The sequence below is a fragment of the Harpia harpyja genome, chromosome 2 (assembly GCF_026419915.1).
Source record: "Harpia harpyja isolate bHarHar1 chromosome 2, bHarHar1 primary haplotype, whole genome shotgun sequence".
In the NCBI taxonomy this organism is placed as follows: domain Eukaryota; kingdom Metazoa; phylum Chordata; class Aves; order Accipitriformes; family Accipitridae; genus Harpia; species Harpia harpyja.
The window spans coordinates 43,558,536-43,575,847 of NC_068941.1; the positions used below are offsets into that span (position 1 = coordinate 43,558,536).

The 17,312-nt window shown below is 37.0% G+C and overlaps 1 protein-coding gene across 6 annotated transcripts in view; it reads left to right on the forward strand.

Moving 5' to 3' along the window:
* The window catches only part of RAPGEF2 (Rap guanine nucleotide exchange factor 2), a 193,439-nt gene that overhangs the window by 137,837 nt on the left and 38,290 nt on the right, over positions 1-17,312 (forward strand). For all 6 annotated transcript variants that reach the window (XM_052778303.1, XM_052778320.1, XM_052778313.1 and 3 more), the window contains 2 exons: positions 6,089-6,220; positions 16,247-16,424. In XM_052778303.1, the coding sequence (XP_052634263.1) occupies positions 6,089-6,220; positions 16,247-16,424 (310 nt within the window). The remainder of the gene's footprint in view (positions 1-6,088; positions 6,221-16,246; positions 16,425-17,312) is intronic.

A 17,312-nucleotide genomic window follows, 5' to 3' on the forward strand; every position in this document is an offset into this window, starting at 1 on the left:
ATACAGAAGACGTAATTCAAGTCAGAGGGTTTTTATTTGACTCCTGCTGAAGTTTTAAGAGAAAATACATAGAAACTTCTTAATGTTTTCCATCCCACCCCTAAATACAAGGAAATCCTGCTTCCATGGGAATTGCATCCTAATTTGAACTGTATGTAGTTTAAACTTTTATTTTTAAATTTAACTCTGCACTGGACATGTCAGCCTGCATCATGTCTGTAGACAGAATCGATAGAAATTACTTTATTATTCAGTAATTACTTACATTGACTGCTGTGTTTTAAGTCACTGAACCATAAAAATGTTTTCCTTGATGTTTCTCTTGGTTAGTGAAAGAATTATGTTGAACTAGCATGTTGATGAATACCCACCATTATTGGAAGTATTTCTTCCTTCAGTCATTAAACATCATAACATCTGGGTATATCCTTCAAACGCATCCAACAGACCTACAAACATTTAATATAAAAATGAACATTTACATAAAATAGTGAAATAAAATGTTACTGAATTGATAGGATGCTGAAGAATACTGGGTTGGTGATCTAGACTCTTGTAGTGCAATGAATGTTTTAAAATTTCTATCTTGGTGGGGAAAAAAATGGGAAAGACTTAGGCATAGTATTTATTTTATTTGGCTACTGTTGCTCTTCCTTTATGGAAAGATAGAGTATACCAAAATAACTTCATTGTAATTTACTTATTTAGATTTGTGGGACTAAATTCATCATCTAGAAAAGAAATAAAACTATTTTTTTATTATTTACCTTGGCTTTTATTATTTTATTAGCAAAGAGGTACTACAGAATAAGCACTGAGATGCATGTGTTCAGAGGCTTGAAGAATCAGTGTTTGCTTGTGTTTCTTAAATTTCAGAAAGTGGAAATAGTTTATAAAGGTGATATTTTGTGTTGTCTTATGTCTACTGTACTTGCTTGGCCTATCTTAGTGGCACCTAATTGCCTATAGGATCATTCATCGTGAATTGCATAACAGAATGTTACACCTTTGCTCTCTTAAATTCCATCTTTCTGCAGATGTATTTCAGTCACTTTGCAGGCTTTATAAATCTTTCATAAAGTGCTGAATGGCCTTCAGTAGAAGACCTTGTTTATAAAACGCTTACTGATATGTTTGCTCTAAAATGAATGCTATGTTGGAGCTCTCCAGCCAGCATTCCTCTTGTATTTTAGAATTATATTTGTGTGTATATCTTTCTTGTTGGTGCATTTGTGCTTGTTGTTTTCACATATAACTGCATTTATAAAAATTATAAATGTATATAATTTATAAAAATTATAAATGTATATAGTTTATATATTTTATATATAGATATAATTTATGTTAAAATTATAAAAGTAAAACAAAACAAAACCCCAAACCAAACCCCACATACACAACAAAAAAACTTAGAGGAATACTATTTAAATGAAGAAAGGGTTTTGGTATCATTTCACTCATGTTTTGCTGGTTTCATACCTTTTTAATGATATATCTGAAGATTTTAATTTCTTGCCTAGTAAATATTTTGAAAATATATTAATTTTTTTTGTTTTAAATACTGTATTAGTATGATGAGCCCAATGATTTCTTGAGTGAAAGTTGCATAGAATGCAGCTGAGCTCAAGCATTTGGCCAAGAGACTAAGAAAGAGGAGAAGCCCAGTACAGTCCCACTAGTAGCATATATATTGCCTTTTGTTATACAGAAAGGCACACTGTAGGGTAGGAGAAAATCATGATGTTCTTAAAATAGGAGGAACATATTCAGAGCAAAGTAATTGTTAGCTTTGCATGCATAAAGTGGTGACTCACTTTGAGGGTGGAAGTAATAAAATGCTGCTTTTAAGATAGCAAGATGTGATAGGGTTTAAGGTATTGTATGGTTCAAAATGGAGATACCTCTTTGTCCTTAAGATAGTTTCACATAATTGTTTAAGTTTTCATTTGTTTTATGGTTTTCAAGAAGTAAAAGCATGGGGTTCCCAGCTGTACAGTTTTCCTTTGGTTTCTTTACATGTATGTAAACTATTTAAATGTATGTATACATGCATGCATGCATGCTTATTAAGAGGTACATGTATATTTATAAAATACTGTTTTGATCTCTGTCAAATTAAGATTAGGGCTTTGGTGTTAACTATTTTATTGGTTTGTGTTTTCTATTAAAAACTTTTTTCCCCTGTTACGTCATATTTCATTAGTTCTATGCATATGTAGCCTTAACATTTTCTCACTTAGGAAGTTTGTCCTGAAAATAGGTTATGAGGGCAGTTATCTGACCCTTTTAATTACTATTAATTGTTTAATGTAGTGTAGTGAAACTACATTTACTTAAGAAGGACTCGTGCATTTATTTTTCTAACAGCCTTCCATGTTTTTATTCTTGTCTGCTAGTTCATTCTGATGCTATGACTCCCAAGTGTTCAGTAACAAAGTTAAGAAATACTGTAGTTGCTGGCTTCAGCAAAGCTGTAGTTTAGTATTGTCACAGAAAAATAAGTACTCTTTATGTGAAATACACAAGTTGCTTTTGTTCCTTATTCCTTTGAATGACTCCTTAAAATTAGCCATCATTTAATGATAATGCAAAACAAGATAAAAGTGTCTCTTTGGTTCTGATGCCATTTGTGGTGTCTTTAGTTTGTTTTAGCTGATGTTACTGAGGCAAAGGGTATGTCCTTAGACTTACTCATACTGCTGCATGATCTGGAGGATAAGGCATGTGTTAAATATCTAGCCTGTGCACTTTTTGAAACATTACATGAAAACCTTTATTTTTACTGTGATACTAAATACTACAGTGAATACGAAAATGTTGAATGGAACAATAGCTGAATACAAGCACTGAGTGCTTAAAAATTTCACGATAAAGCGATATTCAGTAGCACAGCAAATATATCTCTTGTAGTGAAGTTAACTGTCATACGTTTCCCAAAAGTAGAATTGGTGTTCCTAGCCATTTTTTCACTGGATATAATAGCATGGTTTCATGATGTTGTTTTCTAATCATGTTCCACTGCAAGTAAGAAATTAGATGTAAATACCCTGGTTCGGGCCAAGCAACTTTGTGCTGGTTGCTGACACTACTGAGTTTGTTGAACATTGCATTTTATTCTTGCCTGCTTACCGAAACCATTTACCAAACATTGTGCTCCAGGAGTGTCAGGTGTAGCCTCTTACGTACAAGACTTAAGCATGTGGTTTTTCATTGTCATCAGTACTTTACTTTTTCCCATTGTGTACAACTCTGTACATTAAATATTTTAAATAGCAGTATGTGACTAAGAAATGCATGTATTTCTCACACGCACTTTTCATTGAGCTCACAATTTAAATGTTTCAGCTTATTTAATTTTTGTGGGTTTTTTTAATCCTCGCACAATTTCTCAACTTATTTGGGGGTAAGGCAGTTGAGGTGGATGCTGCTTTTGGGCATGTAGCAAAGATGTGAGCATGTGCTTTCTGCTTGTAAATAGTCCTATTTGATTAGGATCAAAGTGACTAGTTCAATTGCCCTAAGTAAAATGCCCGCTTCTGATCTTCTGCTGTCACCACTTGGCAAGTCCAGCTCATGCAGCGTGGCTTTGACTTGAGGAGTTATTCTGAAACCAGTAATCACCAAACATTCAGCTGATTGTCTACAGCCAAAAAAATTCAGAAGGCTTGCTTTTATTTGCAGTGTATTTCATCTGTTATTGTGGAATCCCCTGCCTCTTCTTATTGCCTGTGTAGTAACAAAACATAAATCCTTGCTGTTCATTTAAAACACTAAGTGCAGTCATTATATTAAACATAGCTTGATTTCATTTTTTAATGTACTAACTGGATTTGCTTTGATGCAAGGTTCTTAAGAATTGTTATTGCATTGATAAAAAATAAATGCGATTGTTAATGACATGGAGATATTTGCAGGGCACTATGAAAAATTGAACGCGTTTGGCTGGGCGCAAGACTCTGTTGACATGCACCTCCCTGTGGAGTTAATACTTATTTGGGATTGAAATAGTTATTACTTTATAAAATCTAAAACTCTAAAAATACTATATCTTTGTAGGTTATCATTAAATGTGTGACTCTTAGATGATTTGTGCATGTATCTTAAAATAATATGTAGGATTTCTACTTGGAAGTAAACCTGGACTGCTTTAATTCTAAGAGACTGTACTTCTAGGAGTAGTCATAGACACATTGCAAAAGCTGTGGTGGTTCATTTACTATACATTCTACCCATGGAATGTATACTTATTTGTAGAATGGCTCGAATCATGATAAAAAATGGATATAGTGGCCTGAATATCAGTATATACTGTTCAGTTTTGTGATAATTCAGACTTACAGATTGAAAAGGGAAGTAGCAGAGACAACAGATACTATAAGTAATGCACTCCTTAATGCTGTATTTTCTGCTTCTGGTATATCACCAAAAGTGGTGAGCATAACTAGATTTTTCTGGAGGCAGTATCCATGGCTGTGTGTATTAGAGTATTGCTTTTGTTAATTGCCCTTTCTTTGTTGATTGGTATATGAACATCAACTCTAGCTCTAGGCTTACTAAAGCTTTTTAGGATTATTAATGTCTGGTTCCTGTTTTTAGCCCCTCTTTCAGGTAAAATATTAAGAAAGAATTGTTTAAAATGCAGCCATTTTTGCTATCACTGATGCAGTCATGCTGTAACAAGGAAGAAATCCTTTTCAGGCGCATTAGAATAGGAAATGCCAGTCAGTCTAAATAAGACTAAGGTTTCCAGTTGTGTGTGCTTTCACCACAAATTCTAAAGCCAAGGTTCTTTCAGGGCATGTTCCGTAAACAGACTGAAACCAGGAAAACAGCAGTAAAATCACTCAGTACCTTTAACCGTATAGAGCTAATCATTTTTTCAAGCACACTCTTGTGACTTGCAGATTACTTGTTTCATAACCTTTTATACTGATCAACGTATTATATCTTAATGCTGAATGAGCTTATATTTTCATTTTCATCCAGGGAGAACGGTAATAGTGCCAAGGTAGCATTCATAACTGACATGGATGGACACACTGGTACAAACACACCTCTGTAGACAGTATCTACTGTGTCTTGAGTTGAAACAAAAAAAAAAAAAAAAAAAAAAAAAACAAAAAAAACAAGGAAAGGCTTTTTAAAATTATTGAGGCATTTATTGCATACCAAAATTGACATGTTAACATACTTTTATTAACTAGCAGTGGGATGCCAGCTTCTTGGGGAAAGGAGTAATTTGCCCCTGAAGTAGCATTTAAATATTTCTTCAGACAGCAAATATTTTCCTTTATCAAATTTGACTTTCTGTGGTTTGGCAATGTTTATAGTTCTTATTGATTTTCATGGGAGCTGTGTGCATAAAGCAGTAGTAAAAAATATACATCACAAATCTTGGTGAGTGATTGTTAAATGATCGAATATAATCTTGATTCGTTCTTCAGCACTGTGTGTGAGCAAACTAATTTCAGGATTGTAGCTCTTTGCAGTTGTGTCAGTCTTCCCACTTTTCCGATTTGCCATCATGTTACTTGGCTCAAAGTATAACAGACAGCTCAGTGGCTTGGATTTTACTTGCCTTTAATGTACTTTGTCAACTTCAGAAGCAGAAAAGTTAGCCAAATCCAGAGCAGTGCTTGTTGGTTTGTTTTGTTTTGTTTGTGTTGGTTTTTTTTTTGGTTTTTTTTTTTAAGGTATGTGACTACTCGCTGTTAATCCCCATTCTGCAGGGAACCATTGATATTGAAACTAGCACAACATTTGTATGTGCTTTAATTCTGTCCAAACCCCATAGCAAGATACTGAAGGGTTTTGGCATAAGGGTTATTACTTCACTGGTGTTTGTCCTCAGATATATGGGGTTTTTTAAATCTTATATTTGCAGCAATTTTGTGGTATTTTGCTGACTTCTGTATGAATTTTAAAAAAACTGCAAAACTCAAACTTTCATGCTGCATTCTCAAGCCCCAGTGGTTTTCTTAATAAACTTGGTACTGGCAGAGAGTAAAGTGTGACGTAAATAATTTGAATTCATTTTGCTGTGTATCTACCTCAAATTGTAATGATGCTTTTTCTGCTCCACCTATAGCTTCCTGCAGATTTCACAAAGCTGCACCTTACTGACAGTCTCCACCCACAGGTGACCCACGTTTCATCTAGTCACTCAGGATGTAGCATCACTAGTGATTCAGGAAGCAGCAGCCTTTCTGATATCTACCAGGTAAGACTGGAATGGATGCTGATGGGAGGTGCAATTGCCAATAGTTTTGACGTTAATAGCTGAACGCCTGTGCTATTGCCTATTGTCAGTTTTTGTCTGAAGACTCAATAGACTTAAAAAAACTGATTTTTATTTGAATTGTAAAAATTTCAGGGTTTTATCTGCCATGTACTAGATCTGATGTTTGAAAACTCGGCAAGCAATCTGCAGCACGGTGACATGATGTGTGTTGCCGTAGTTTGTCAGGATTCGAGTCAGCAACGTAGAGATGTAGTGTTTCACAACACTTCAGGACTGCGCTTCATGAATTTTGTTTCTAATTTCTGATTTTGGGGGAGGAAATCTCCCTGAACTTCAGCATAGAGAGCCAGTGTGGCCTCTCCAGCAGATGTCCATGGTGGGACCTAGGAGGTAAAGGGGTTCTGTTCCTGACTCCAGCACTTCACCTCGTCTTTCTGTCTGTCTGATTTGCCATACATATAACAGTAGCTGTGATGTTTACAGATCAGAATTTCAAAACTATAGATTTAGGACCTTGTAATGTGAGGGATTTTTCTTCTTGATGCTGTGTTTTACAGCTCTTAGATGTGTTGGCTTCAAAATCTGGAACATACTCAGTGGCAGGGACAAAGAAATACGCAGCGAGCAGCCTGTGCTGGCCTGACATGAGGGGCATATTCCAATTTCCCCACCTTGTAGAGACTTGGTGCCAGCCTCTCAGTAGTGCTTTCTCTCCTGGCTGTCCTGGGTGAGAAGGTGAGGTTGAACTTGTGACGCTCTTTTAAGTTGTTATACTTCTGAGAGGGCTTCTTGTCATAAATCTTTGTGCTCTTTGTTTGGAGCAGCTTGAGTTTGGAGAGACTTACTGTGAAACTGATCCAGAGGGTCCCTAGAGCACTTGGGGATATGCATCCTTCCTCTGAATATAAATTGGAAAAAAAAACTAAAATAAAAAAAAAATGAGGAAGTCTACATCCTTCACTTGATGTTTACAGTTCTTGCAATGTCAGAGGAGGATTTGTCCTGATAGGAAAGTATAGCAATTTCTTATTCGGGGGGTGGGAATCTAATCTAATTAAAGTGTTCTATTAAAACAAACATAAAAAAATTAACGAGACCACTTCTACATGCAGCACTGTTTACCAGAAGAGGAATAAAGTTTGTTTGGGATGGTTCTAAAAATGCAAATGTAGCCATTCAAACAATGGGAGAAGCATCATCTGTACAAATACCTACAAGTTCAGTTGTGAGCATAGTTGTAGCATGTAGTCTGCTTCAGGTGAATAAGCTTGTAGGCTTTTCTGTGGGAGAAGATAGGCTATAAAAAGGTCCCAGATCAATTTAGACAGTAATTGCAATAATGCAAAGGTTTATTTTTGTGAAAAATGTCAAAGTAACTGAACACTTTAGGCATAGCACATGCCAGTCAAGTATGTTTGTCAGAGTTTCTCCTGAAGAGAGGATTACTTTGAGACAGGATTTAGGTTTATGCTGTGAGGGTGAAGAAGATGTAAAATCAGCTTTGTTCTTCAAGTCTTCTATAGATTTTCATACCTTTTATTCCAAAGATTTTCACTTTAACATAAAAATAACAAGTACCTCTAGAGACACAGTTGTAGGTGGCATGTAGTTACAGTCATACAGTTACTCTCTAGATAAGTTGGAAGTAAATTTTTGAAGAGATTTTCAGCAAAACTTTCATCACTGTGAAAATGATCACTGAATTTCTGGGAAATTAAACAAAACCAAACAACTGTACAGAAACTTCAGAGAAATACTTCTTTATGTAGTCACCAACCTGGTGTATGACTCCTATGATAAGTTTTGTTTGCAATAATGGAATCAACAGAATGGTTGGTGTTCAGAGAGAGTTAATGGTTTTCTGAAGTATTTACATGGAGAACATTTACTTTTTAAATATTCTTTTCAATTTAATTTAAAAAATAATCCATTCTTGGTGATCTTAAAAAATATTATCTGGTTTCTTCAATTAATCTACAATTAATACCTCATTTAAAGATGTCTTGGCACAGATGTATTGAGAACTGTGTAATTGTACAATGTCGAATTAATTGTTAAGATAACCTATGTCCATATCAACATTGAGAAATATGAGTATGTATTGCGGAACGTAACCCCATGTTTTTGTGTTAATATACATACTCGAAGAAACATTTATTAAGAAAATAAATTGATAAGTTCAGGTGTGGAAATTGATAAGGTTCTTAAATTCTTGAATTTAACTTAAGGGTAGCAAGTATTGTTTGACTTAATGATTTCTCATATTGTGGTAAATCATTAATTTCTGACCTCAATTTCAGTCATAAAGGAATGTAATGTAGCAATGTCCAATTAGGTTAAAGTACTGCCAAAAAAAACCCACAACAAAATAAAATGGCTGTAATTTGAATTCTCTGGGGTCAAGTCAAGGATTAAATAAACAGAAATACTTTTTGAAACCAAGAGATTGGATCAGTCATTCTCTCTCAATTGTTTGCCTTTTAATTCTCTCCCAAGTGTTTATTCGAAAACAGTAAACCATAACCAAGCCATCTACATATTTGTTTTTTACTTCAAATTTAATAGGTCTTAGGCAAAGCTCAATATCATTGTTCCTCTGATTCTTTTGTTCTGTATATAATGGCTTTTTTCTGTTCAGTAGGGTGGACTTCTGTTCATTATGGCTAAGTATAAAGCAATGATTTAGAAAGATTGCCATCTTATCTTGCAATTGATAAATAAAATAAATGTTTTCTTTTCTTAAATTATACTATTAATTAGATCCTTACTGTTGAAATCTGAGGTAATGCTAGGTCATATTTTGCATCCTAGTAAGTTTTAGTTCTGTAGCCTTAAGAGCAGCTGTTTGCAGTGAAAATACGTTCATGGCCTTTTAAGATTTTTTTTGAATAAATCATGAAGCTGAATCTTCAGATGCTTTCAGCATTGAGCTGAGAATATTTCCTTTTAAATATTAATGCTGTAACTAAATTTATTTGTCAAATGTTGTACATGAAAGAACTTCTTTTAGGATACGAAGTACTTACCAAAATAAAATACATAATCCTTTGTGTTTACCCCACCCAAGTCTCAAAAATATTTCGGATGCCAATTAGTAAGGTCCTTAAATGTTGTTACTTTTATTTTAGGAAATAAGTTCATAAAGTGACTAACTCTGTAGTGTGACTGGAGAGGAAGGGGATACTGAATGTTAATAGATTGTGTGCCGGCTTGTATTTGCCAAGAACAATACTTTGCTTCTGGCTTGTATTGACTTGGCAAAGCAAATCATTCACTGCTGCTTCTCATGTATGGCTGCTCGCTCTTGCTTCTCATGCTTAGTTAATGCTTGCTATATGGAAGCATATACCTGTTCCTATATGCTCCTAAATGCTTCCTACACCTGTCATATATATTACCAGATGATGATCCTGGTTTGAGAGTGAGGAGATTTAAGCCCATGAACGCATTTTATTCTCCCTCCCTGTTGTGTTGGCTCAGCTCTTTCCTTTGCCAGCCTTTCTTTGCCTTATCCTGTCCTCAGCCCGGTGGCTTCCTGCCGGCCCTACGTGCCCTCTGGTGTCTGCCCAGATACTGCTGGCGGTACAGGAAACCGGGAACATCCTTTCTGAGACCCTCCCAGGATGTGTGTATCGCTTGGAAATTTTCAAGATGTCAACTTTGTTTTCTCACGAGTCTGATATGGTAACTCATAGAAGAAAGGTCCACTTTCCAGAAAGTCTTCCTGAGAGCGCCCAAACCTTTCTCTCTCTCAAACCAGAGAGTCCATGCAGCCTGCCCCTAAGTTGTTGTCTGCAAAATAAAGAGGTTTTACCTTAAGATTAAGTCAGTCTTTCTGACTATATCAGCCTCTGCAGTGCAGGGCTCTGGTTAATGCAAGGACATCTGAAACGGTCAAGTAAGCTAGGTCCTACTGAACTCTCCCCCAGCTTCGGCTAAGTCCTCTGCAGTACCTCAGCACTCCTGGTGAGTTCAGGTCCTCTAATTTGTTCTGCAATTTATAGCCTAGGAGTAGCTTTCAGAGTCCTTGTTCTGTATGCCTGTGGTCACAGCGAACGTTGCTCCATTTTGAGAAAGTGGCAATTAGTTGGCAATGGAGGACGATGCTGTTCCTGGTGTGCTTTGTCTGGATTATTACATTTTTCCATCTCTAGGGAGGAATAGTGCTCAGACTGATGCCTGTGACAGATGTGAGCTGCTGTGCTGTAAATTTGTAGTAGATAATGAAAGAATAACTACGAAGAGAGACAGCAGTAAAAATCTTAGACTGAAGGAGTTTTAAGGTATTTCATGGCCATTTGCACTCATGTTAGTAGAGTATGAAAAAATAATTTCACTACCTTAAATTTATGTATGAGTTGTATGCATGTAATAGTTATAATTGATATATATATGATAATTTTTTAACAAACATAGTATAATTACATGGTTTGAATTTCATAGCAATTTATTAATATTGTAAATTTTTGCCCAGTTGAAAGCTAATGTAAAACAAAACCCCAGCCATGTTTTCTCTCTGTGGAAAAGCTGGATCCGATGTACCTATATAATGACAGGAGAAAATCTTTCAAGCCTAATGGAACTTCTGCAAGTGATTTCACAAGAGGTGTAGTGCCAGAGTTCTTGGTGTTCTGTATCAGTATTGGCTCATAAATTATGAAGTAAAAAATGAATGTTTTCACTAATAAACATTTTTCACTTCATTTTTTAGTTTATTTTTTAGCCCTTAAACTACAATGATTGAAAAATGAGGTGGGGATGGTTTTTTTGAGCTGAGCTTGGCTGCTTGCTTTGTTAGCTTCATGGACTTGAAGGACTGCACCAGGCAATGAACATATTTCTGGTTTGCGCAACAAGTGTCTTCATGCTTTTTTTTCCCCAGTGTTTTTCTCTTGCACGTTTGGACATTTTGGATTGTCGATTTAGCTGATGACATTAGTCATAAAGGGGATTTATTACTCAAAACGATGCAATTTTTTCTTAATGTTTCCTAAAGAAAGTGGTTAAAATAATGTCGTGGTTTAAGCCCAGGCACCACGAAACCGCTTGCTCACTCCTCCCCTGCCCTGGTGGAATGAGGAGGAGAAAACAAAGAAAAGCTCGTGGGTCGAGACAAGGGCAGGGAGGGATCACTCACCACTTATGGTCACAGGCAAAAAACAGACTCAACTTGGGGAAAAAACAAAATCAATTTAATTTACTACAAATCAAATCAAAACAACGATAATGGGAAGCAAAACCAAATCTTAAAACACCTTTCCCCCACCCCTCCCTCCTTCCCAGCTCAACTCCACTCCCGGTTTTCTCTACCTCCTCCTCCCCAGCGGCACCGGGGGACGGGGAATGGGGTTGGGGTCAGTTCATCACCCCTTGTCTCTGCTGCTCCTTCCTCCTCAGGGGGAGGACTCCTCACTCTTTCCCTGCTCCAGCGTGGGGTCCTTCCCTTGGGAGACAATTCTCCATGGAACTTCCCTGGCATGGGTTCTTTCCGTGGGCCGCAGTCCTTCAGGCACAGACTGCTGCAGCGCGGGCTTTCCCATGGAGTCACGGCCATCGTTGGGGGCATCCCCCTGCTCCGGCATGGGCTCCTCTCTCCCCGGGCTGCAGGTGGGCATCTGCTCCCTTACTCACTTTCATGGGCTTGGGGGACACAGCCTGCTGTCTCACCATGGGCTGCAGGGGCAGCCCCTCCTCTGGTGCACCGCCTCCGCCTCCTTCCTCACTGACCTCAGTGTCTGCAGAGGGGTTCCTCTCACATTCCAATCCCCCCACTTGCTACCGGTTTCCCCTCTTAAATCTGTTCTCCCAGAGGCACTACCACTGTTGTTGATGGGCTCGGCCTTGGCCAGAGTCGGGTCCGACTTGGAGCCGGGGAAGCTTCTAGCAGCTTCTCACAGGAGCCACCGCTGCAGCCCCTCCCCCACTACCAACCCCCTGCCACACAAACCCAAAACAAATAAAAATAAACAAATGTCTAGGCTAAAATACTCTGTTTAAAATACTAAGAAATCAGTAGTTAATACGGCTAATTTTAAGGGTTTTCTAGTTTTTTCTATTTATGTTAAGATCAGCTTTTTCTGCAAACCAGTGTAGAAAAGAAAACCGTGAAGGCAACCTAAAACAGAGCCAGTCGTCTTGTAAGCAGTTCTCCAAGTCCTCCCATTTCTTCCCCATAGTAAGGCTGGTGTGTGTATGCAGGCATGTGTGATAAAGCAGTTATAACACGGGAGGGACAGTTACTTGACTGTAAAGGTACAGATCTGTTGGATAAGCCAACATCCTCCTTGGCCTCTTCTGATCTTTTTCTCAACAGATACCGAAAAATTGGTTGGAGAAGGAAATGAGGCAGTAAAGGAGGTCACCTTCTTTAGCTGTTCATGTAGTCTTACCACCTCTCTCATTATGTCCGTGTTCATGATGCCTCCAAAAAATGAAAGACTAGTAAAGTTAGGCTTAATCAGTTTCCTCTCATACCAGTCTAAAGGGACTAACAGGGTCTTCCATTTCCCCAGTCTGCCCAGTTTGACCTAAGGGAATGATAGATTTTTGTTGGTTTTTTTCCCCCTCCTACTATAAGTCAAGGAGCCAAAGGCTGAGAAAACTTACAGAAGGCTCCTTTACTTTCCATCTTTTCCTAGTTATTTCATGGTATTTGTTTAATTAGCTGTTATTACTCAAATCTAGAAGTGACTGTGGTCTTGGAGATCCTTAGCAGTTGGAACAAACATTTTTGTATTACTATAATACTAGCCTTAATAAGACACTGCTTAAAGTTGGGCAGGTCACCTTAGGTACCATATGTGAAATAACTCTTCAACTCAGGCTTGAAAATGTCTGTCTTAAGTCTTCTGACTTTCTTGTTGGTGATGTGACAAATAAAATATTAGGCTGTCATGTGATTCCTTTGAAGCTTCAGCAAATTTTTCATGCCGTCTTTCCAACTGTGAAGAAAATTCTCATTGCAACTGGTATTCAGACTTCAGAGAGACATTGTTTTGTACTTCAAGCTGCAAGCAGCGTTTTTCTTACATGCAGTGTCTTTAGATTTATTTAAGTGAAGCTAATTTCTCTTATTACCCAAGAAACAAAGGACAAAATGCATTTGTGAAAGCACTGATTTCCAAGGTGTTCTTCATCCTTGATTAAATGCCTTGGGAAGCTCTAAGCCTCATGACTGACTGTAGTACAAATTCTGTCAGGTATTCATCTTGGGTTCTGGATTTTCTCATCCTGAGGTTTATAAGGAAGCCTCTATCCTCAAAGGAGCTAATCAAGGTTTTCCCTTCAGTCTTACACAAATGCATGGCTGTTGCTTCATAACTAAGGGTTCCTTTGCGGACGTGCTTGATTTTTCTAACATGTGAGGGGTACAAAAGTATTCGAAGTTGAAGTTTAATGTGTCAGCAAGAGACCTGTGAGTGCTTAACGTCATACTTGATGCTACGAAGCCTAAAGAAGCTATTTGCGATGTTTTGTAGATAAATTGGTGTGTGCTTTTAACATGAAGACAGATCCAATTATTCTTAATAATGTAACAAAATTCATGCAAAACTTTTTGCATGTATAAACTCAGAAGGAGTCCCTGTGGGATGAATTGTTTGATTCTTTACTACTGTGAATGCATATTGCATCCTTTGCTAACTTTTGCATAATCATATCTTTTTCAGAAAATTGCTTGGAGAAAAAGTTTTTCTTCTTTTTTCTCAAAAGATACAGTTTATTTTTAAAGGTTAAAGTTAAATTAATAAATTTTCTTGTTACTCTGTGGAATGTTGCATTCAATTCTGAGCTTTGTTGCAGTGGTTTATATTTTTGGATAACTAGTAAGTTAGAAATAGTTGCTTTAACATTCAGATTTCTACCAATGACTTCAGTTGTCAGAAAGATTTAATTAGCTCTGTAAAAAGTGGTCATCTTCAGGAAATACTTGTAACCTTCAGCTGTAATTTTTAAAATATATTCTGAATACATAATTGCATTTAATTTGTGTGAGAATTTTTTTAAAACAGCATCAACTTTTCTTGATAATAGAGCTTTGACTTCTGGTTTTGGTTTATTGTTTTAAGACAGTCAACTTGTCTTTTAATAATCAGTTTTGTAGAATATGTCTAATTTTCTCATGTATGTTAGCATTGTGTGACTAAATTTAGTTCTGCATTCATCTTACATGTTTTTGAGAGCTTATTCTAGGCAGGTAGGAGGGGTGCTTATTAGTAATGGGAAGGTCTGCAAAATTGACTCGTGAATTAGTCCCACTGTCACTGGAATTGTCACTGTTGGAGACTTCTGATTCTGACAGATTGGTGTCATAAACTGTGTGTCTACTGACTCATCGTCACTAATTTTTCCACCAGTCGCTTTTGGTGAAGGCTATTTTGTAAGAGTAGTTAGAGCAACTGTTTCAAATATATCATAGAGAACATGCATGTCAAGCACAGTAAGACTGCTAATGAAAATACTACTATCAGTGCTATCAGTTTTGTGATTTGTTTGCATGCCTGTATACCATCCTTCTTTACCCTGCTTAAGAAATACTCGGCATTTTTTCTTAACCGCCCCCCCCCCCCCAAAAAAAAAACCCAACCCCCCCCCAAAAACCCCAAAACACAAAGTGAGAATAATTTGGATACTGTGTAGTTGCTGTTATGCTTTTTATATTAACAAGACCCTGTTACAAAGCTTGTGTTGCATTGTAGGACAGAAGCATTTAAGAATGTCACTAGCTGCCCTGATCTGTCTCCAGCCATATGCTACCATTCGTAAGGTGGCTGTGTATAATGGCATTAAAGTAACAGATGTCAGCCACAGCTAGTGAGGCACAAATAGGGAAGATGATTCTATGAAAATACCAATGTAATTTGTCTTACCTTCTCTGTGTTTGGAGGGTTGACCTAGTTTGGGGTGTTTCTTTTTTTAACCAGTGTGAGAGGCAGATCAATAAAACAGGCTTTAGTAGCTGTGTTTTGCCCCATGTAGTGTTTTTAAAGTAGACGTGAATGCACTGTGTGTTTCCAGAGTCTCAGAAACAAACCATCCCTGTAAGGGGTGTGAAACTTGATTTCTCAAGCCATGGCTTAAAACTTGCTTGTTAGAAGCTTGCATTTCCTTAAAAATTTCCTTTCCAAGGCAGAGCCTTGGCTGCTGCCATGGTAGTAAATCAGGTTCTGAGAAAAAGAAGCTTTATCAGCTGTGACAGACAAATGTTTGTGGGATTTATTAAGTGTTTGGGCTTAAAACTGAATCATTAAAATGTATTTACCTTTAGGTGCTATGTTAATGACCTCAGGCTATATATGGACTATGTTCTCCTTCATTTTAATACAGTTTAAAGGAGGTTATGTTTGGCAGATATTCTGTGTAGTCCATCTGTGGTGTTTAAGCAGTGACTTCGCATTTTTTCTGCATTTGTAAATTCTTATACAGTTTATCAGCAAATGAAAGCCATATTTAACTATGTTGAACTGGAATTGTAAAAGAAAAATATAGTCCTAGGTTACTGGGAGATAGCTAAATTCCTGTAGCGTTTTGATGCTGTACTTATTTCCCAAAACTGTCTACTTAAAATTACATTGTATTTCTAAGTGTCTGAAAATGTAAAGTTGGGGCAGGAACAGAAACTGTTTTAAATGAACTGTTCATTTAAAAAAATTATGTTCAGCTAATATTCCAAGAAATTGTTCCTTGAAATACAACTGCCTTCAATTCCCCCCAGACCTACTGATTAAATAATGTTTGTTGAATCCTGTTTGTGTGGCTGATTGAAACAAGTGTTAAAAGCCCTGTTAAACAATGGCTTTGGGTTGATTAATTGTTAGTTGTTTCAAAAAGATATGTAAATAAAAAAAGCAATATAAAAAATATTGAGTGAATTTATGATTCATCTGTTAGGTGATAGAATTCATTTGTATACATTTGACTAGAAAACTGTAGCAGTGAAGAACACATTTGAATGTTTTCTTTTTGTTTGGTTGGTTTTGTTTTTTAATTGTTGATACATGAATTTAGGCTACAGAAAGTGAGGCTGGTGATATGGATCTTAGTGGGTTGCCAGAGACAGCAGTGGATTCTGAGGATGATGATGATGAAGAAGACATTGAAAGGGCATCGGATCCTTTGATGAGTAGGGATATTGTTAGAGACTGCTTGGAGAAAGACCCAATAGACAGAACAGATGATGACATTGGTAAGTATTGCAATGTAGTAAAATACTGTCAAACTTGTTCTTCTTCATCAAAAGTATATTCCTTTTTGAGCTTGAGGTTTTATTTTCATCATTGGCTTTTGTAGTTGGTAAGTTCAGTGTTTATTCTGTAAGGTGATTCATAAATGCCATAAATTCAGCCAGTGAAGGAGTACAACCACAGAAGAGGAGGAAAACACACATAATATGGGTGAAAACTATTAGTTTCTGGCCCTTTGTATCTCAAGCTTCAACTTCTAATTGATATCAGAACTGGTTTATGAAGCAAACATCGTTGTGTACTGTCATTACAGACAGAACCTTGGCAAAGTCGTCAGTGTCAACACTGGATGCTTACCACATTAAATTTTTTAATTGTAAGTTGTGACGTTGTGTCTGGTCTTAACCAAAGATACACATTTGTGTTAAACATTGGAGCTGTTAAGACCTTTGTGTAAATGTGCATCTAGTCAAACTAATTTGCTATGTTAACGTACAGGTTAATGCATCAAAAGCAAAGCAGAACTAGAATTCAAATTCTTACAATTTCTAATCTAATTTGTTTCACTGGCTGCGTTTTAATTTTTTTCTTTTATCAAAGTATGACTAAATGATATTTAAGGTTGATTATCAGATGATTAAGGGACTGGAGCATCTTTTATATGACGAAGGTCTAAGAGAGCTGGGACTGTTCAGCCTGGAGAAGAGAAGCCTCAGGGGGATCTCATCAATGCGTACAAATACCTGGAGGGAAGGTGTAAAGAAGACAGAGCCAGGGTCTTCTCACTGGTGCCCAGTGAGAGGACCAGAGGTAATGGGCACAAACTGAAACACAGGAGGCTCTGTCTGACCACCAGCAAACACTTTTTTTTACTGTGACAGAGCACTGCA